Source organism: Schistocerca cancellata, chromosome 3 (genome assembly GCF_023864275.1).
Source record: "Schistocerca cancellata isolate TAMUIC-IGC-003103 chromosome 3, iqSchCanc2.1, whole genome shotgun sequence".
NCBI classification, from domain to species: Eukaryota; Metazoa; Arthropoda; class Insecta; order Orthoptera; family Acrididae; genus Schistocerca; species Schistocerca cancellata.
Genome location: NC_064628.1, coordinates 511,895,097 through 511,918,247, shown reverse-complemented (window position 1 = coordinate 511,918,247; position 23,151 = coordinate 511,895,097). Strand labels below are relative to the sequence as shown.

The 23,151-nt window shown below is 42.1% G+C and overlaps 1 protein-coding gene across 2 annotated transcripts in view; it reads left to right on the top strand.

Moving 5' to 3' along the window:
- LOC126175307 (uridine-cytidine kinase-like 1) overlaps positions 1-23,151 on the top strand; it is a 112,055-nt gene that overhangs the window by 14,753 nt on the left and 74,151 nt on the right. For both annotated transcript variants that reach the window (XM_049922011.1, XM_049922010.1), the window contains exons 4-5: positions 17,815-17,921; positions 18,008-18,178. In XM_049922011.1, the coding sequence (XP_049777968.1) occupies positions 17,815-17,921; positions 18,008-18,178 (278 nt within the window). The remainder of the gene's footprint in view (positions 1-17,814; positions 17,922-18,007; positions 18,179-23,151) is intronic.

The window sequence follows — 23,151 nt, the reverse complement described above, 5'->3', positions numbered from 1 at the left end:
TTATAATTACTAGCGAAATCATAGATTCAGACTACCAGAGTGTAAATAAACGACTAACAGGAGTAACAGGTAAAAAAGATTATGTATTATCTTCTCGGTGTAACCAAGAAAGTGGAATTCTGACAGAAATTTTTTGGTCAGATCACTACATGAGACAGGGCCAGTTGTAGTCCCCGGTTACCAGCCGCTTAAGTTCCATTCTGGGAGTAGTGCGGAAAACGCATTTACGAATACGTAATAACGCCTAACCGGAGAATAATCACTGGATAACTAAACTGGTGATTGTGGCAGGGTTAGTGAAGTTAACTGGAGAATGAGTTTTGACAGTGGTAGCAACAGTTACAGAATTGGTGATGACAAGACTGTTTGTTAGAATGAGGAAGGAGAAGAAACGGGGAAATCACACAAATTATGGAAGAATATGACAATTCCTAATTTATACAAAAATTTCATTCTACTACTTTTCGGTCTCATGCATGAGAAACTGGAGCGTATGAATGAAATGTGAAACTATTTCCTAACGTAAAGCTTTTAGCTTGTAGTAGGCCAAATAGGTATTTCGTATTGGTACTTCGTGAATTATATTACGATGTGTTATAAAAATGATCATTATTGCCAAAACAATCTCGCTTATTTGGTGTGTGTTACAATTGCTGAAATTTTAGAAAGGCCCATTTTGTTTTCTCCAGCACAGTGACAAAATAGACATAATCAGATCGAGAAACCTCACCAGTCTTGGGTACTATTTGTATTAACAGCTTTTTCAGTATTAGACAATGGCATTTCTATTTTTCATATAGCAAAATGTTTGACGAACTTTGATAAGGTAATAGCCCTTTCGCAGAAAGGAAAGCACGCCATGTAAAGCTGTAGCAAGATTAGAGAGAAAAATCGCTAGGACCTAAGGATTGAAGAAATGTGTACTGTCTTGCCTGTCTCTTGTCTTTACTGGTTTTAGGTGTCCTAGATTTAATTTTATGTCACACAGAAGTGCAACTTATTAGCTAATAGGCAATGAAGAGTCCAGTTTTTCTGAAGCGTTCTTGTTTTCCTGGTTACAAATAATCTTATCCAGTATTAATAGCGAGGGTTTTTTTTACAAAAAAAAAAAAAAAAAAAAAAGGGGGGGGGGGGTCAGGATGTCAAACTGGCCAACTGGGAGCAGGAGAGGCACTACAGGACATTGATTTCCACTGTCCTGAAATAGTTTGATGGCATCCATTACAAAATATACATGTGTGAGCTCCACAGAGCAAAATACAGTGGTGTGCGGTATAACAATGTTGTTCGAAGATGCGTGGCACCTCACTGCACACTTAAGACCAAATAACGTGTCTTAAATTTCCTCAAAGATATATCTTTTATGTATCACTCTTCAGAAAGATGTGCACTACAAAATGAACTTATTCTTGAAAAGTTTTTTTTATGTTCTGATGTGCAGAGCAGTCTGAGTTATAGTTGGGGCGGGGAGGTGGTTAGTCTCCAAGTGACCCGTTTTTTACATTTAGTGATTTTTCTGTTTCCTCTTCATTTACTGCTCTCACATCAAATAAAAACAAGACAGATTTCTATGACTGGGAGCTATCAAGTCAGCCATTGCTGAACACTGTCTAGAACTAGATCATGCCATGAAGTATGAGGATACCAAGATTCTAGCACAAACACCCAGATTTTGGGACAGTGTTATAAGAGAATCGATAGAAATTAAAATGGCTGACAATCTTATGAACCGTGACAGAGGGTACCAGCTAAGCAGAGCCTGGGATCCGCCTCTGGAATTGTTAAAGGAGCAACGGGGCCAGCTGCAACACTACACAAACAGAAGAACCATAGACATGGAGATGGAAAATGAGCCCCTGACAGACTGCCAGGCGCGCCATACCAAAGATGGAACACCCAGAAGTGGGACTGGTGGGCGCGGACCGCAGAGGGAACATCCAGAGCCGCAGCGGACGAAAAACTGAGCGGCAATGCTCAAACAGGTCGTGGTGAGTGGGTGCGGTCAGCAGGGGGAACGCTTGGTACCCCAGACCATAGATGTAACCCCCAGGAGCGGGTTTGGTGGGCGCGGAACGCAGAGGGAACACCTAGAACCGCAGTGGATGGAAAACGGAGCAGCAACGCTCCAGCAGGTCGCAGGGAATGGGCACGGACCACAGAGGAAGCGCCTGCAGCCGTTGGTGGAGGGGGGAAGCCCATAGGCATAAATACTGGACCAGGTCCACTCGAGGAGCAGTCTCGGGTCGCACCTGATGAAGGCCACGAGCTACGTGACCGAAATATCGTACGACGCTGATATCTGGCAGAACACCCGACAACCCAAGATGTGAATTAAAATACATTCACATAATTACGGAAGGGTAAAATATGTTATTAGTTTCAGATTTTATTTCCATCTTTCTGACAGTCAAGCATGAATCGCGTTGCAGAACAATGAAGTTATTTTTGTCGGTTTGATAAATAAATTTGGCTTTATTAAGCTTTCCTGCTGAGGCAGTCAATTTATTCCACACTATTGGCTAGTTTCAACTCTTTGCTGCATTTCAGGTGCACGTTTTCATCTTCTAGCATGTATGGTATTATGCCATAGTAAATAACCAAACATGAGATAATACAGTACTGGTACTCCAAGAAAATTTATGCCCTGAAAACCACACTGAAAAGTTTCATATCTGGTCGAGGTTACATCGTTGAGAATCTGGACATACGAATGTGCACTGTAAGGCGAACTATGCATTTTAGTATGGTTCATGAAATTCTGACACTCTTGGAGTATCCTCTAATGTCTTATTTCTTTTATAACATAATGTAAGATCTTTTAATGTTTTACACGTACAAACATGGGCTTCCTGCGTCACTGTAGCTGCGCAAGTGTGGTGATGCCTATTATCTGGCGCTCTCTGACAACTGCTGAAATGAATCTATTTCTAACAGATCACGGGAAAATATTGCAAATTGTTGTTCGGAAAGCGTTATTTTCAAAGTAAATTTCCTTTTACCCAAGATGAACTTAAATCATAGTGTTTGGTCTCTTTTAAAATTCAGCTCTTTGATGACGAGCCATTTAGAATAATTTCGAGCCCAGAAGATCAGAGATTTACGTCGGTATTAAAAATTTGCTGGCGTATTTATGTGATGTATCTTAAATTGTAATATGTGCTAAACAGATCAACATTATAAGTGAAAGCTTAGCTTCTCTTGTAGCTTATTAATCTTAGAGACAAATATTGTATGCGAAAGCTTTGCTTTCTTGTAGCAACATTATGTATATTAATTTAAACCATTAACTTATCCTGTTGGTGGATTTCGAATTTATACTTTCGTAATGCGAAAATATGCAGTGTACATTTGCTGCACATCAAAGATCTTTCCAAAACGTGTTTTCTCCCCCTGATTATAGTTTTCTAAAGTGCCGAGAAATTCTACGCTGCTGTATTTAACCATATCCTATCAAAGGATAAGTTTTACAGTTCCGAGGGAAAGTATACTGTCACTTAACATGGCAAAAGCGTATTTTCATGCGGGAGAAAATGTATTTTTAACCGGGAGATCCGGGAAAAATCCGTGATTTCCCCCACCCCCCACCCCCCCCCCACCCCCCCTTGTGCGTGTATACACCCTGTTACAAGAGGTCTCCCTAATCATAATTTGTTGTGACTGTTTCTTTGTGTTTCGCTTCAGACACAACAGTCAGCATGGGCTGCCTCGATGGATTTGTTACTCAGGTGACATCCAGTAACTAGTCCATGTTCGAAGTCAGTGAGCTCACCTGATCTACCCATTCTGTTGTTAATGCTTCTCTACTGACATTATTTGAAAACTGATATTTGTCTTGACCACTGGATTTACTTTATACTACCTTATGTGTTCCAACCTTACACCGTACTCTAAGGCAGTGCAAAAGAAGTAAATAAAGGGTATGGTGGAAAAAAAACAAAACGAAACATTGGTACAGTTAACATAAAAATGGAAGAAGCAAGTGCTCAGTGAAAATGTTAATATAATGCATAAAATGCCCATTGTAAAAGAGGTAGAACTCCCCAAAATATGTATAACACATTCTTAGGCAAAATGAATTCGTCTAACATGGATACAAAGTATCCAATCTATGTTGTTTGATGACGTTTGAGTGCAAACAGACTGACTGTGTAAAAATTGAAGTATTAGGTAAAGACATCTTCCAGATGGCAGTACAATATGGTGTTAATGAAAACTGTTTTGAAATGTAGAAGTACTGATACAGTTGGTTAATAAAACATTGTTTTGACTAACAAATAATTTTATATTGTCTGTTATATCACCCAGTTTATTATTTAACAAATATCCATCTGGTTCAAGGAGACTGGCAAAAAATATCACTGCAAGATGGCTTCAATGTTTAGTGTGTAGCTGTTGCTACAAGAAGTTATTAGTCCAATAGATGGCAACTTGATACGGTATTTCCTGACATAACTTTTGTTTATAGTAATTTTGTGTTTGGTTAATTCGTGCCAAAAAATGTAACCTTTGTGTAGCTTTTCATCTTTTTTATTCATTATGTGTTCTCAATTTAGGTACTGCACAGTTTTATTGTATAACGCTTCTATGTATTCATAATATTTGCTTTCGTGAGAAGATACTCAAGCTGTTCCCGAGTTCCTGTGTACTTTGTCTATCAGGTGACAGGTAGCAGTTTATTCTTACATATCAGTGATCAGTCATAATTCTGCAATGTTTTTGAAAGCACTTATGAGTCATTACAGTGGTTTAATAGTTCACTTGTTATCACACAGTTAGCATGTTTTTGGTATTGTACCTGTTGGAACAACCGCATTTTTGGGGTTAGATTCTCATAAGACAGTGACTGGATTATATATTATGTGATATGAACATTATTTTGGAAATATTAAAAATAAATTAAAAAAATATATATAACACCTTCCATTGTGCAACATACTAGTCGCAGCATATTGTCGCTATATTTTATCTGTTTTATCTTACTTTTATGTACTGTTACCTTGGCTTTTTGTATTGCTACTTCTATTTCAAGTGAAATACAATATAATTGGATTGATAAAAAACTTGCTCAACAAGCAGTGGCAGAGGAAAACACAAACAAAGGTTAGAGAAATGTGTAAGCTTTCTGAGCCAGTGGTCCCTTCTTCTGGTGGAAGGGTTGAAGAGGAAGGAAAAGGGATGAAGGAAAAGGACTGGAGAGGTTTACGAAATGAGATGAGTTCAGAAAAGTCACCCAGAATCTCAGGTCAGGGATGGGATGAGGAGAAGACTGTTGGGAATTGCACTGGACGAGAGTTCAAAACCTGATAGTTTAAAGGTGAAAGGTACAGTAATAAGCAAGACAGTTTCAGCCTGTTCCACCATACATGCCATCTGGATTCTTCCCTTAGACAGGAGTTTCTCAGAACTCCACAGATGGGGAAACGGCATTACAACATGTTCTTGGTTATCGCCACCCACCTGACCATAATTTATGTTAATTATTTTCATTAATTTCCTCAGTCCAGCATTTCTTCTCAGTAACTATTCTTTCTTCAATCACTTTTAGTTTTCTCTCATTTATTTCCTGACCTGTGTCTGTTTTCCCCCATCCCACACCTCTACCACATACACCGATGGGGAAAAAAAGTCCCAACATGAAGGAGGAGTTGTGCAACATAAGTGAAAGTTGCTAGGCATGTTTCTACATCTGAAAGATGATGATATTCAGATTTTGTACCTGTCTCATACCGGTGGCACTAGTAGTGCAACTACGAAGAAGTCGATAAAGTTCACTTTAAATACAGGCTTTAAACAGTTGTGAGCATAAGGTACCTTAGAGACATAGTGTGCTGATGTCAGTCAGGAATGTCTTTAAGATGATGAATATGCCATGAAGTTTGACTGAGGTCCTGTAACAGGGCTGTGAGAAACTGGATGTTCGTTTCACAAACTTATTGCAGAGATTTGGCAGGATTTAGCCACTGTACATGATTGTTGGCAGCAGTGGTCATGGGAAGGTATGGTCCCCCCCAGGGGGCTTGCCACTCTTTGGCAGGTTCGTGCTCGGCTACCATGAGGCCCCAGCCTTTTGAGAATCTTTTCCTTCACGTCCTGCATATCTGTCCTCTTGCTATTCTTTTTCCCCCCTCCCTTGGGAACAGGTCTGGTATGTTATTGGGAATGTTCCGCATTGTCCATCACTGACATAAGGACAATCTCACCATTGTTTTTTGTTCCTTTTTCCTCTCCTTGTTTACCTTCTCCTATCCATCCTCCACTTCGGTGTTTGAGGTTCCTCTTTTTCTTTTCCTCCCTGTGCGCTCCTGAAGGCTGGCCCATGCGTCTGACATGTAACAAGTGACTGGGTAACGAGTAATTCCCAGTTCCAGGTCGACACGTAAGGTTCGCACATACCCCTGGTACAGGCCAGCCCAAGGGAGGGGTGATTGCCTGAGCAGCTACCTTCCCAAATTTCCAATTGGTCCTTCTGTCAGGTGTCTGGGAGGTGTGAACAATCACCTAAGGCGGGTGCGCCCCCTTGTGAAGGGGGCTCCCAGATGGAAGAAATGCACCATTGGAGATGCTGGCAGTCATGGAGATTTTCTTGCAATGAGCCAATCGTCTTCACAATCGGTGTCTACGGCACGTAAACGGATTGAGGCTAATGGTTCAAAGATCCTTCCAGCTGCATCACAGTTCCTTGTGGTTTTGCAATGGTAAATCCGTCTATTATTAAGAAAGGTCTTGGTGCAATTGCCAACCTTGTGAAATCCTGCTCTTATTTACAGAATAGCACTTTGTTTTTGGATAATACTTCTGATTCTCAAGCACGACAACTGCTTGCTGCTTTGTTTCTCCATGGCTATCCTGTTTGTGTCAAGGCCCATAGGACTTTGAATTCTTCTCATGATGTTATTTACACTAGGCTGCTTGGCGGTCTGAGGCCGAAATCCAAACATACCTCTCTGATCAGGGTGTCAGTGCCATCCATCGGGTGATGGAAAATGTAGATTCCTCTTTAGTGCCCACACACCACTCTTCTTCTCACTATTGATAGAGTGGTGCTTCTGTCAAAGATCAAAGCAGGCTATGTCTGACTGTACATTCTGACCCTGGTGCACTGCTACCCATGTCATAATTTCAAGCAAACTCAAATGTCTTGTTGAAACCTGGCCAAATGTGTAACCTGTGGTAGGGATGCACCAGAGGGCAATTGTCCGCCACCTCCTCCCTGCTGTGTCAACTGCAGTGGTGATCATGTTGCCTCCTCTCGAGATCGTCCAGTGTATCTCGATGAGCGGGATGTCCAGGAGATTTGGTCACTCACAAGTTCTTGGCTAGTCGCAAACCCCGTGTTCTACCATTTGGCACTTACAGTACTGTTCTTGCTACATCTCACTCCACGAAGGACATGGCCACACAGACATGCGACCTCAAATTAAGCTCAGAGGTTATGAAACCGCCCAGTGTCAAGGTAGCATCACCGTCCCCTCGTCCAGCTGTGCAACAAGCCATAAAACTCTTGCCTCAAGGGGTGAAGTCATCAGCCACACAACTTGCAGGCCAGAAAGGATGGGAGTAGTACTCTCATGAAGACTTCCTACATCCCACCAGCCAACCAACACCTGAGTCTTCCTCTGCTAACTGGAAAGGCTTGAGGAAGTCCAACAAAGGCAAACGGTCTTCTCCTTTGCTGACTCAAAGATCTTGTTTAGCAGTGTCGCCACTTGACACCTTCGCCCGGCCAGCCTCTGTGTCGCTGATGTGCACCACCAACCGTTTTTCTGGGTAGGACTCCGCAGACCAACAGCACAAAAAATCTGATGCTTCTGTGGGCCTCATGGAGCAGGATCCTCCTCCCCCTGTGCCCTCTAGCAGTGAGTCTTCACAGGCTGGCACTCGGAAGCTGCCGAGGTGACACCCCCTTCATTTTTTTCCTGACCATGGGTTGTCTACTCTGGAGAGCAAGAGCAAAAGCACATTCTCAGAGAAAGTTCTCAGTTTCATATGAATCCAAACTACGAACCACAATCTCTGATCCCCCTGTGGGACCGGGGGTCAGAATAGGCCCAAGGTATTCCTGCCTGTCTTAGGTGGTGACCAAAAGGAGTCTCACTTGTTTCGGCCTGTATGTAATGGTCGCCTGTCGGGTTTGACCTCCATTTTTCCAAATTCTCCTAAAGATCGAGCCAATTGGGAAAGGGTGCCTTACATGGTGCATTGTGTTCATTATGTGCTGAGACCTCTTGCATCCTTCGTTGACGTGGATCTGCACTTTCGCTCGCTCTCCAGCTGCTGGGCGAGGTCACCCTCCTGGGTACGTTTTCCACTGTTCATTGTGCATTAATGTTTTCTGTGTTGACAATGATAATGGACCTGTTTGCTTGGTTACACCTGATGTCCAGCATGTTAGCTAGTCTGTTGTGGTGGGGCTGCCACGTACCCTGTTGGTTGTAGATGCCCGACCACACAGGGATCGCTCTGAAGATGCCTTCGACATTAACTCCCCATGTATGCCAAGGAGTAGATGCTTGTCGCTCTGGGGCATCGGGACTCTCGGCAATGGCCATCATGCCAGGTGGCCTTTGCTGTGGCTGGGTGGTGCCCATGGGGAAGGCCCCTGGTCGGAGTGGGTGGCATCAAGGCGGATGATGCACGATGAAGCATACCACATCATCACTTGCTGGTGATCACACACCAGCAGTCTCTAAGTGTTCAAAAGTTGCAGTACAATGCAAGGAAGTAAGACACTAAATCATTCCCCTTCCTGGCACACCATGGGAGGAACGCCAGGATAAGGATGGCAGCGAATCTTATTTGCGCTGGTACCTCATATGTATGAGAGCTAGTGGGCACTCCTTTGTTTCAATGAAGCCTCAGTTTTTTCTTGAGCATTTAGAGGACAAGTTTGGAGAGGTGGAGGGCTTGTCCAAAATGCAGTCAGGGTGAGACTTGATAAAAACGGCATCCTCTGCCCAGTCACGGGCATTACCAGCTTCTGACAGTCTGGGGGATGTATCCGTTACTATAATGCTGAATAAGAGCTTAAATATGGTCCAGGGTATTATATTCCACAGGGATCTTCTTTTGCAGTCTGATGGCAAGCTGTGCGTCAACTTAGAGTGCCGAGGTGTTTATTTCGTCCGGCACGTCGATAGGGGTCCGAGGGATAATGCACTTCAAGCATCACATGTTGAGATTGTGGACATCCATTCCATGCCAATACTCCATGTGCCCTGCCTCCCATCTGTGTCAAATGTGGAGAGCATCATTCCCCATGCTCACCAGACTGCAGGATTTTGTAGCAAGAAAGGAACATCGTGGAATATAAGACCCTGGACTGACTTACCTACACTGAGGCTAAGAGGAAATTTGAGCGTCTATACCCTGTGGCTATGACTTACTCTTACGCCATCACTACGAGAACAGTTGTAGCCCCCCTCAGTTCCACAAATTCTAGTCGGCTCTAATAGCTGGAAGGCTACACCTGCCCCCTTGATTGTGGGGGGACTTCGCTCCCTGTTGCTCCCACACCACCTACCTCAGGAGCACTGCCCGCGCCAACCATCGGGGACACCAGTCCCCCACTTCTCAGCCAGAGAAGCGTAAGTCGTCTTTGGCTCCTCTCGCTAGGAAGGGGTTCCTTGGGTCACTCCCTTCTCCCTTTCTGCTTGTGGGAAAGATGAGACCCGCCAATGGTTGAAGTGTCCAAAAGCAGCTGGTCGCGGGGACAACTTGGATGGAGTTTTTATTTGATGCAATGAATGACAGGTTACTCTAAATGTAGAAAAATGTAAGTTAATGCAGATGAGTTGGAAAAGCAATCCTGTAATGCTGGAATAACGTTTGAGTGGTGTGCAGCAGGACAGTCATGACTATTGAATATCTAGGTGTAACATTGCAAAAGATTTGAAATGGAATGAGCACGTAAGGATGTTAGTAGGGAAGACGAACGGTTGACAGGTTTATTGGGAGAGTTTTAGGAAAATATAGCTCGTCTATAAAGGAGATGGTGTATAGAACACTAGTGTGACCCATTCTTGTGTACTGCCAGTATGTTTGTGATCCCTATCAGGTCGGATTGAAGGAAGACATCAAAGCAATTGAGAAGTGTGATGCTACTTATGTTACTGGTAGATTCAGTCAAAACACAGTTGTTAAGGAGATGCTTTGTGAAGTCAAGTAGGGAAAACCTGGAGGGATGGTGGTGATGGAGAAAATTTAGAGAATGAGCATTTGCAGTTGACTGCAGAAAAATTCTACTGCTACCAACATACATTTTGTGTAAGGACTGCAAAGACAAGAAAATATAAATTGGACTCGCTTGGAGGCATGTAGACAGTCATCCTGTCCCTCACTCCATTTGTGAATGGAAAAGGAATGGAAATGACTAGTAGTAGTGGTACATGGTTCCCTCTGCATAAACACACAAAGGGTGGTGATGGCAGCAACAGAGGTCAAATGCAGAAGTGATTGCTGTGAACTTATGGGAAATTCTCATCCAATGGTAACAGTATATAAGCCTCTGCCAGATGAATTTTTGAAAAAAATTTTCCTCCTGCCATTTTTGTTCCCCAGGATGAAGAGTAATGCAAAAAAGTGGAGTGACTGATGGATTTAATTCAATATGTGCTATGTATTTGGTTGCATAATTGAGCCCAGGGTCAAAAAGAGATGAAAACTCCTCACACACTTTGTTGGGTTTTTAGTCATAAGTGTGTCTACAAAACGTGTGATTTGCAATGAAGGTAAAAGAAATTGTGCAAAAATAGAAACCCTGCCACTGCTACCACCAAATTTACATTTCTCATAATCATATCTTGGGGTTCTTAGTGTATTTACATTCATTCAACAATTTTGTAGTTTTAACATGAAGACAGTAGTGAAGCAGATATGTCAAAATGGCCAGTTTTTGTAGATACGTTGTGATGTCTCTAAACCCCTGCTGTCAAGATTATCCAAAGGGACCACAAGGGAAATCATGGTTACTAAATCATAAAGTTGCAAGCCATATGCATGAAAAACATTGAGACAAAAATATTTTTCTGTTGATGTTATTGCTGTGAGCATGATGCTTGTGGTGGAACAAGCATTGGTAAAATTTTCACCAGTGGTGGTTTAAAAATATCTCCACTATCAATTGTTTAATTGATTTTACATTTTCCTCTTGTAATGAATTTACCTATCTTACAGCAAAAGTTAAAATATGTAGTCCACTACATCAACAATGAAAAGAAATTAAACCATGATAATCAGAAAATCAGTTCACAGATATAAAGAGTGAGATGTGAGACTTTTGAGTAAAGAAAACAAATCTGCACAGAAGTCACAAAAATATAATGAATACTTGAAAGATCATAAGGTAGTTGGTAATGTACATTTGCATGCACTGTTATTGTTGGCATTTGAAACAAACAGCACAAATGATTAGTGAGTACAGCTGTAAGATATCATTGTTGAGTAGACAGCTAAAGTGAGGAAAATGAATTCTTAGGTAAAGAGCAATTCAGATCTCTCTGGCTGAAATATTTCATTTGTGATCATTCAGGAAACATAGTACACTGGCTTTATGTTTATTTTAAATTTTATGTACTCCCTAAGAAGTCTTCGTGTAACCCCAAGTGTATGTGTACCCCAAGCTGAATTATCAGTCACAACATTGACATTGGTGTAATTTTTGTATCTTTTTGTGCTGTCTGCCCTTCCATAATGTCCCATATAATTTTAATCTTATCACCTGCATTATAAATTTCTGTTGTAACATGCATATTGCTGGACATTTTAATGATTTTTCCTAAAAAAATTTACTGTATTTTTCCAGAATAAAATTAACAAAGGATCTTGACATATTCTGGCCTATATATAAATTTCTCCTTTCTTGTCATATTTTAATTCCTGTAGTTGTCCATTTTAATTCCTATAGTTGTCCATGGCTTTGTTGGTTACTTTTTTTCCCTTGTGGACTTTCTAGATAAATTTTAGGAAAGTTATTTTCAAATATTGACACAAATTATTACTATGGAATATGTTGACTTAGACATTAACATCTCTCTTTCTATACATGCCTCATCCTATACTACCTCTTTTAACTTACTGTTATAACATTTTACCCCACCTTCATTAATAAGGCTCCCTGCTTTTATGAACATGCTTGAGATGTAAGGTGTACTTTGTTTATTTCTATTAATTGTGCACCATGATCACATAGTTTATTAACAATTAGGTGCAATGTTACCAGTCATGGTCCTGCCATCTTACTGTGTGTGAGTTGGGAATTTATCTCTGAAAACTGATTGAAACAGCCAAATAATTATTTCGCTTCATTTTTCTGTCAGAATTTTGTAAGAATCTACATCAAAATCTTCACAAACTAAATGTTTCTTCTTGTCTGACAGGTAGTTAAATAATGCATCAGATTTCTCATAAATAGCTGAAAGTTGCCTAGCGATTATCTGATGACTATTAAAAATAAAATAGAGGTAATTCTGCCGTAACTCAGAAGTACGTGCCTCTAAAAACTGATCTACACAAAAACAGCTTGTTTCAATATTTTTGACCTTCTGCACAACTTTTACATATGTTGCAACTCCTTGTCTTTTCACGTCAACTGTACAAGAAAATGATGCTAGTCTATAATATTTGATATTTAACTTCTCTATCCCTGTGGTCACATGTTCTGAGGGGCACAGAATATTTTTCACTTCAGAATTTTCCACATATTTTAGACATAAAAGCTGCCCATCTACATTGTTCTCAAACTCTCTTCCCCCCCCCCCCCCTTCCACCCAATAAGAACATTGTTCTTATTAAATAAATTAATTTTACTTCTCTCAAAACTTTTATGTGCCTCTTCTGTTTCAGTTTCTTTGAAGGCTATCTGTCTGTAACCTTTCTCTAATCTAAAAATGTGCCCCTTTGACTCCAGTAATCGTAGAGATGTTGCCTTGTGTGCTTGTGGCCCTGTTTCCACTTTGTGCAAGCTGTTCTGTCCTTCTCTCTCCTATTCAGTTCTAGGCCACATTCGTGTATCCCCATCTCTTTGTTGCAGCAACTGTTACAGCACAGATGTGGAACTTCTTCAGCCACAGCAATCCACTCAACTCTTTATTTACACAGTTGACAGCTATTTTAATCCTTGGCTAATGATGGTGCTGCTAGACCTTTGCAAACCCAACACGAGTGTGTGCTGCTGCTGCTCCTATTTCCTTCAGGTCACCTTAAATACCATGCTCAGAGTTGCTAGCCAGACTGTTTCCTGTTCCTCCAACTATAGGTACCTGATCCTCTTCTTCAAAGTCTGTGCTTGAGGCCGTATGTCCTGTCACTGGGCTATGCTTGGTACTGGGTTTCATGATGATTTTGCCTTCCTCCTTTTCTAGGATTCATAGTGGAGTCATGTACTCTGATGCGAAAGAATTAAACAAGTTTCTATCTTAAATAAAGCAGGAAATTGGTAATACCTATCAGTTATAAAAAAAAAAAATCGAAAAAACCTCTGTAGCCACTGCTTCTGCAAATAATTTTATTTAGATTCAAAACTGTATAGTTTCTGTAAGCCACATGAAAAGCTGAAATGTTCATTGTAGAGGTTGACTGTTGGTAATACAGGGTGATTATAGTTAACTTTCAAAGCACTGTAGAAATAACACCACTGTTCAGAATGACGTCAAATTGCAATGGAATATTATTGGAGAAGGGAAAAACGTACGGTAGAAGGAAAAAAATAGTGTGAAAATTGACACTGTGTGTGTCAGAATACGTAAATGAAAACTCCTATGATGTGCACGACCCATTGAAGTTGGTATAAACATGCCGGGTACACAGCTTTTCCTCCTTTCACGTCTGCGGCATTTACCGTGACTGTCTCAATGCGGGATCGCGCTGTGCGTGTAAAGCTGTATTACAAGAATGATGACTGTGCACATGTCGCTCTGCAGAAGTTCTGGACACTGAAGGGTTTGAAATAAGGTGTTGGTCCGATGACTGCCATGGGTTTGGAGAAAATGATACGGAAATGCGAAAAGATGGGTTCGTTTGGTGTGCAACCTGGTAAAGGGAGGAAACTAAGTGATTCGACGTCAGTGGAAGCAGTGGCCACAGCAATGCAGGAGGAGATGAGTGGTGGTGTGCAAGCGTGTAGTGCATGGAGAAATGCCCGAACATTGGATACACAGTGTGTAAAATCCTACAAAACATCCTTCTTTGCTATCCATTCAAAATTACCCATGTGTGCGAGTTGCTTCCTGTTGACCTGCCAGCAAGAGACCTTTTGCATTAGAATTTCTTACTTGCGTGGAAGTAGACAACGATTGGCCGTGGAAGATTTTGTGGGCAGACAAAGCCCACATCCATCTGACAAGATATGTCAACACACAGAATTGTTGACTATGGGCAATGGAAAATCCACACGCAAATCAGCCAGTACCACTTCATCCTGAAAAGGTAACTGTGTGGTGCGTGTTTACGGCATCATTTATCATAGGGCCATATTTTTTCAAAGAGGCAGATGCTTCTGGTAGGATCATTTTTATGCAAGATGGCGCACCTCCGCACATTGCAAATCCAGTTAAGCAGCTGCTGAAGCACCATTTCGGAAATACTAGAATTATCAGCTGCCATTTCCGTACAGCCTGGCCGTCCCAATCACCTGATCTTAATCCGTTTGACTGCTGGCTGTAAGGCTATCTGAAAGACGTTGTGGCAGTGATCTGGTTGCGAACTTAGCTGCATTGAAAGCACACATTGTGCAACACATTCTGAACATCACCATGGAAACAGTTTGATCAGTTGTGGGACATGTTTTTTCTTGATTTCAACTTGTTGCAGAAAATGGCGGACAGCATATTGAACATGTTTTGCACTAGTCGCATGGAAATTAATAATCCAGTTTGAATTTGATTGATGCTTTTTATGTGCTTTTGACCTCCTATGACAATTAAAAACCAATGTGGGTGATGTTTTTTATGCAGTTTTGTGCCTCAGCACAATTAAAAACAGATTTTTCCCATCCGATGTGATATGATCTTGCCTTGGTGGATGAGCTTATGTAACTAGCAGCATCACACCTGTACACCCATGCACACTGAGTAGTACAGTTTAATTTTGAAACGTACACCTTAGGCATTGTTGTACGATTCATTTGTCATTTGTAGTCAACCACTATTAAATTAGGATACTTACAGCACCCTCTATTACTACATTTTGTAACTATTTATTTTTCTTCTGTCATACGTTTCCCCCTTCTCCAATAATATTCCGTTGTAATTTGACATCATTCTGACCAGTGATATTATTTCTGCAGTGGTTTGAAAGTTTAACTTTAATTATAATCACCCCGTATCTTGTGATCAGGACACTGTATTTACAGATGTAGGTAACTGTTTGGTATGAAAAATAAGTTTAATCAAGCAAATATTAATCTACCAGTAGGAGATAAACAGCAGTTATTTAAGACAATTCAGGAAGCATAACCTTTTTTAAAGTATTGGTATTCTGTGTAACTTAAAAGGTTAAATTTAGCTGGCAGTGGCACAGTTTTAGAACAAATACACTCCTGGAAATTGAAATAAGAACACCGTGAATTCATTGTCCCAGGAAGGGGAAACTTTATTGACACATTCCTGGGGTCAGATACATCACATGATCACACTGACAGAACCACAGGCACATAGACACAGGCAACAGAGCATGCACAATGTCGGCACTAGTACAGTGTATATCCACCTTTCGCAGCAATGCAGGCTGCTATTCTCCCATGGAGACGATCGTAGAGATGCTGGATGTAGTCCTGTGGAACGGCTTGCCATGCCATTTCCACCTGGCGCCTCAGTTGGACCAGCGTTCGTGCTGGACGTGCAGACCGCGTGAGACGACGCTTCATCCAGTCCCAAACATGCTCAATGGGGGACAGATCCGGAGATCTTGCTGGCCAGGGTAGTTGACTTACACCTTCTAGAGCACGTTGGGTGGCACGGGATACATGCGGACATGCATTGTCCTGTTGGAACAGCAAGTTCCCTTGCCGGTCTAGGAATGCTAGAACGATGGGTTCGATGACGGTTTGGATGTACCGTGCACTATTCAGTGTCCCCTCGACGATCACCACTGGTGTACGGCCAGTGTAGGAGATCACTCCCCACACCATGATGCCGGGTGTTGGCCCTGTGTGCCTCGGTCGTATGCAGTCCTGATTGTGGCGCTCACCTGGACGGCGCCAAACACGCATACGACCATCATTGGCATCAAGGCAGAAGCGACTCTCATCGCTGAAGACGACATGTCTCCATTCGTCCCTCCATTCACGCCTGTCGCGACACCACTGGAGGCGGGCTGCACGATGTTGGGGCGTGAGCGGAAGACGGCCTAACGGTGTGCGGGACCGTAGCCCAGCTTCATGGAGACGGTTGCGAATGGTCCTCGCCAATACCCCAGGAGCAACAGTGTCCCTAATTTGCTGGGAAGTGGCGGTGCGGTCCCCTACGGCACTGCGTAGGATCCTACGGTCTTGGCGTGCGTCCGTGCATCGCTGCGGTCCGGTCCCAGGTCGACGGGCACATGCACCTTCCGCCGACCACTGGCGACAACATCGATGTACTGTGGAGACCTCACGCCCCACGTGTTGAGCAATTCGGCGGTACGTCCACCCAGCCTCCCGCATGCCCACTATATGCCCTCACTCAAAGTCCGTCAACTGCACATACGGTTCACGTCCACGCTGTCGCGGCATGCTACCAGTGTTAAAGACTGTGATGGAGCTCCGTATGCCACGGCAAACTGGCTGACACTGACGGCGGCGGTGCACAAATGCTGCGCAGCTAGCGCCATTCGATGGCCAACACCGCAGTTCCTGGTGTGTCCGCTGTGCCGTGCGTGTGATCATGGCTTGTACAGCCCTCTCGCAGTGTCCGGAGCAAGTATGGTGGGTCTGACACACCGGTGTCAATGTGTTCTTTTTTCCATTTCCAGGAGTGTAGTATTAATCAACATAGTGATAATTTATTGTTAATGCAGGATGCAGACCAGAATGTGTGTTTTAGAAACTATTTTTTTTTTCTTGCCTCACTCATAACAAGTCATTGTGCTCAGTGCTGAGTGTCATGACCCCATGAATCAAGTGTCTCCATCCCAAATGGTTACCAGCTTCTCATAGGGCCTCTTGAAGAGGTAGACTGGAGATCTTCTTGATTTGACACATCCAACTGCTTGCTTGTTACTCTTACCCTCAGCCTCTTGTGCTCGATCTTCCCTTCCATGATTATTTTCTCTAGATTTTCTCCATCTCTTCTCGTAATACGGCCAAAGAATTGGATAATTTTTTGGCTGGCACAAAGAAAAGAAAGGCACACGTAGCGATATTGAGTTGCTCAATAATGGAGACACTTGTTCTTCTTTCGGTCCAGTTTGTGTGCAGCCCTCTGCACCACCACCAAAGCTTAAATGAAGCAATGCACTGCTTGTCTCTGGCCATCTTTCGTAACCATAATAGATGAAAGAAAACGTGAGTGTTTCGGTGAATCAGACTAAAATAGTAATAGTGAATTTCTGGATGCATTTCACCCTTCCCATTTAAGGCATCTACAGTGTATTTTTCTGTGATAGTATAGTTTTTACTCATATTACTTATAAATTAGAAACAGTTCATTCCATAATTTTTACATAGATCAAATGTTAGAGCTACTTTCTACCTGTTCTAAGAATTTTCACATTTCTACTCATTTGATCGTAGGCTAAGAGGTGCACTTCCATTTCACTTCAGGAACTTTTCAGTTTTTTATTTTTGTCACTTTTACATTATATTTTCTGCATGACTGATTAAAAGCTTCTAATTATTTTCAGGTATTTGTGGTGGGACTGCTTCAGGAAAAACAACTGTGGCAACAAAAATTATAGAGTCATTAGATATTCCTTGGGTCACACTACTTAGCATGGATTCTTTTTATAAAGTAAGTATTGTCAGTTGAAATTTATTGGTGCATTAAAAAATGAAAAATACTTAAACTTTTAAATTAACTTGTTTTATGTTTAATAGGTTTTAAATGAGAAACAGCATGAACAAGCAGCCAGAAATGAATATAATTTTGACCATCCTGATGCGTTTGACTTTGAGCTATTGATAAACACGCTGCAGCGATTAAAAGTGGGAAAGAAGGTGGAAGTTCCTATTTATAATTTTGTAACACATTCGAGAGAGAATAGAACGGTGAGTAAACTGAAATGAATAATACTCTCTCTTTGTATGACAGTGGAGCTCAGAAATATGTAATAGAAAACCATGGTCACATTAGCTTTCAGAGCACTGGCTCGTATTCTATAAAAACTCAAATTACTTAAACAGCTGCTTCACTGCGCAGTCTGTTTGGATACTACCTTCCAGCACAAGTTTCTTTGAACCATGCAGATGGGAACTCTTGAAGCACATCTTGTGCTCTCGCACTCCTCCTATCCTAAATCTGTGCTAACTTGTCCCCAGTGCCTCACTGTACCTTCTCTCTTCTTTCCACACCATTCCTTCATCTGTATCGTGCTCTGCCTTCTTCCAGCACTCCCCTTTCGCCCACTCCTCCCCCCTTTGTGGGCATTCTCCCCCCTCTTCTTCCATTCTCTTTCCTCATCTTCACTTTTCTCTCTTCCCTCCCCCCTCTTATTCTCCTTCCACCTCCCCCTCCCATCTTCATACATATGTTTTTGGCTACCCTCTGTACTCCTTCCATCATATCATGCAGCTGCTGAGTCACCTGGCATAAGACCTCATTCTTACCCACTAGCCCCTCCTTGCATCCTTCTCTATTTCCTCCTCACCTCCGTCAACTTGGGTAGCAGCTTTCAATAACTGATATCAGTAATCAGTCTTTATGGGGGTCACGTGTGTGTGTGTGTGTGTGTGTGTGTGTGTGTGTGTGTGTGTGTGTGTGTGTGTGTGTTTGTTTGTTTGTTTGTTTCATGTTAGAAAAAGTGTTAAAAAGTGTATGTGAAAGCTATTCTTCTTTTGAGTGTTTCTGTGCTTCATAAATTAATCTGTTACAGGTGAGTGATTGCCTGTCCCTTATTTTACATACCAATAGATAAATGTGTGAGAAGAGTACATAGAATTGGTTTACTCACCCATAAGCACTTAGTGTTTATGGACACAGTTAACAGGATGTTATTGAGACTAGACCAGTTATGTTTGTGAAATGTCTTTGGGATGCCAGTAATAGTGATAATGACGCTAAAGTGCTAACTTCTCGTATTAAGGTGACAAGCAAAGTGGCAGAAAATTACATGAGTGTCCAATGGAACTGCACACAATACATTTTCTTTTTCAGTTCACAAATATAATCTGGACTGTAGGATGCTCTCTTTCGCCTGTCTGTCCAGTAATGTAATATGCACAGAAGAGTGGCTACACTAACAGCAACAGTTTAAATGAACACTCATAAAATGCTGTAAAAGCTTGATTTAACAGTTTGAAAGATGTTTTCCTTGATCTGACTTTGAAATCTTCATCTGAAACACTTCTTGAAGAACTGGTGAAAGGATAAGTGGATTAAAGGTCAAACGTCTCACAAATGTGTGAACATGTTGATGCAGCAGACTAGTAGGTATATGTAGAAGTTGGTGTAAAGAATATGAAAAAGAAGTCACTGATTTTTATTTTCAGTTAAATTTATAGTACATGGTGGACATTGGATTTATGCAAAGGTTTGTAGTAATTTTTGGCCTTGATGAAAGCTCTTATTTGAGATTAAGGACCAGGATTTAATTGTGAATAAATACGCACCTGCATTATGTATTACTCTGACAGTGCTGGAGGAGCTCCTACGTTTTGTGTCTGAAGAAAATTGCTGGTTTGCAGTTGAATCTTTTCAAGCCAAGATTCGAAATCATTTACAGTTTTAGAAGCACTTCAGTCATTGATTAGGAAAGGGACAGATGTTCGATACTGTAAGATTAGAATAATATCGAATAAACATTTAAATTCTTTTGGCCATTTGAGCATATCCAGGAAACCCTACCTTAAGCTGCATACCAAGATTTTGCAGAGGTGATGAAATTGCACATCAAAAATAATATGAAAAGTATAGATTACTACTCACCAAAAAGAGGAGATGCTGAATTGCAGACTGCACAACGAAAAGACTGCTATAATTTAAGCATTTTGACCAAAATGCCTTCTTTGGAAATAAACGGACATTATCACAAACACAACTGATACACAAACACAACTGATACACACATGACCATCTCCGGCTACTGTGGCCAGACTGCAGACTACAGCTGAGCCTGACAGGAACAGCAATCTGGTATGATTGGTGGGGGGGGGGGGGGGGGGGATAGCAGGGTAGGGGCACAGGAAGGCATAGTGTGTTTTTGGCAGTGTGGAGGACTTAGTGTGCTTTTGGGAGCATGCAGACGTGTTGGGGGCAGGCTAGGGTTGTAGAGCTGCTAGGTGCAGTCAGTTGGGAGGTTTGGGGAGTGGAAAAAGATAGGAGTAGAAAAGATAAGGACTACTGTGTGTATTGGCATAGATAAGGACTACTGTGTGTATTGGCATAATGGAGGATATTGTGTAGCCCTTTAATGGGGGAGGGAAGGAGATAGGTAGATGGACAGGTACTAGCCAAGGTTGAGACCAAGGGTTATGGCAAAGTGGGATATGTAAGTCTGCAGTCAAAGTGGGATATATTGCAGGCAGTTCAACGAAGCTAGTGTTGATTGAAGGATCCAGATGGTGTAAGCTGTGAAGTAGTCATTGAAGTGCGTCAGTGGCCAGTCAAGAAGAGACAGCCTGTGGTTGTCATATTCACTTAAAGCAGCACAGTGGTTGTGACTTAGTTTGTACCTCACATGGCTGCCTTCACAGGTAGCCCTGCCCTTGATGGGATAGGAGATGCCTGTGACCAGACTACAGTAGATAGTTGTAGGAGGCTGTATGGAACAGTTCATGCATGCAGGGATATGAGTAATTGAGGCAAGAGGTTGAGCACAGGTTAGAGTAGAGATGGATGAAGATGTTGCCTAGGTTTGGTGGACAGCACACACTGTGGGAGGCGTGTTGTAAGGATAGTGGGCAGGGTATTCCTCATTTCAGGACACAACGAGAGGTAGTTGAAACTCTGGCAAAAAATGTGGTTCAGTTGCTCCAGTCATTATTGCCACTGAGTTAAGAGAGGAGTGCTCGTTTGTGGCCTGACAGTGGGTATGTTGGAGGTGGTAAGTGTTAATGTAAGAGTCTGAGAGGACAATTTTGTTCTGTGAAGGCCTCTGTGAGACCTTATCATAATTGGATAGGGACTGCTTGTCACGACAGATACAGTGACTGCAGATGTCAAGGCTGTTTGGAAAGGACTTGATAGTATGGAGTGGATGGTAGCTGTCAAAGTGGAGATACTGGTTGTGGTTGGTAGGTTTCATATGGATGGAGGAACTGATGTAGCCATCCTTGTAGAGGTCATCATAGAGGAGCTGGCTTGTTTGGACAAGGACATGTGAAGCAAATGGAGAAAAAGTTGTTGTTCTGGAGGAATGTGGATATGGTGTCATCAACTTAATTGGGATGAGGATTTTGTTGGTCATGGTGACTGGGAAGGATGTCATAGGTTTGGAGGCAGTTGGTCAGGTAGCATAGAGTTAAATAGCAGCAACACCATGGGCGTTGAGGATGTTAGTGTAGAGGAAGTGGCCTAAACAGTGATGATGGAGTGATTATCTGGTAAAGAAACAGAAAATGTGGAGGAAATGGTTAGTGTCTCTTGTTTAGGAGGGTATGTTGTGGGTAACATGATGAAGATGTTTGTCAACGAGAGCAGAGATTCTCAGTGGGAGAGCAGCAACCGGCCACAATGAGGCATCCTGGGAGTTTAGGTTTAAGGAAGCATGTAGAAGGTAGAAGTGCGGGGAGTGGTAGGGGGTGAGGAGGGAAAATCCAGCAACTAGAGCAGCATGCATAATTCAGAATGGAACTATGACAGTTTGTGGTATGGCTTCAGTGTTCCATTTCCTGTATGTGATCTGTAAACCTCTTGTATATATCAGCAGCTTATTTAATAAAGATTTGTGAAAGTCCCCTTTTCATGATGTTTGCTGAGATGGACACAGCTGTGCTCCAGCAATCTTCACAGAACTTCATCTCCTTGTGCATGTGTGGGTGCTGAAAGAGTGTTAATTGCCTTTTACTTGCGTGATGTACGTAATTGAACTTTAAATTTTCTGTATATCAACATAATCTCCTATACTAATTGGGTTGACAGATCATCTTAAACATAGCTTGAGCAAAAACAAGAAAAGAAATATATATTTTTTTAAATAAGCCAGCTTGGCAGTAATTTTCTTGGCATCCATTTTAACGAAGACCTTTCCTTTTTTCTCATTTTCTTTTAAAACACCTTCAAAAACGTGATGCCAAGGGACAAGTAACCCCATACTGCAGACAGACTCGTGCAATTAGAAGTGATAGGTTCACGCTGCCACCCCATCTGCACATATTGTTATAATATCCCCTGCATAGGGTATTCCGACACATCTTCCATCATGGAGGAGGTTGAAAGAGGGACATTTTAAAAATATCATGTCACACTTCATATTCCTCCTGCTATGACAAAATATGCCATTTGATGCACCTTAAGCAACTAAGTACAAAAACTTGTAACATGGTGATTTTAACCCTTTGACTGCTGGAGACATAACATCTGCTTGACACAAGGTGTGGTCTGTGGCGTAATGCGGCTACCTGTGCTAACTGCCTGTTCCGCACTGCCTCACTTGCCCTGTGCTGAATATGTCTGGAGTGACTTCGACTCCAGGCGAAGCACTATTCCTCTCACAACTGATGCGGAATAATGCTCTCATTACATAGTATGTGTTACTGCAGATGTATTACTGCACAATCAGACTGAATTGTTGAAACTTATTTTCCGTCACTAAGAATTATGACAACAGGTTGGCAGCTTTACATCAGATCCCTTTTTGCTCAATCATGAGCCACCTCTTGGGAGCCTAACCCCATGTCTGATAGACTTCATACAATCCAGGAGACTCCCACCAGGTGGTGTTCTTTCCTCTGCCTCTCCAAGCGGGACTCTGCCATCTTCATATTGGCCATTTGTAGTTGGGGGGGGGGGGGGGGGGGTGCTCCATGTTTTGCTGGACTGCCCCTACCTTCTGGCTCTTCACACTAAATTTGCCCTCCCACCT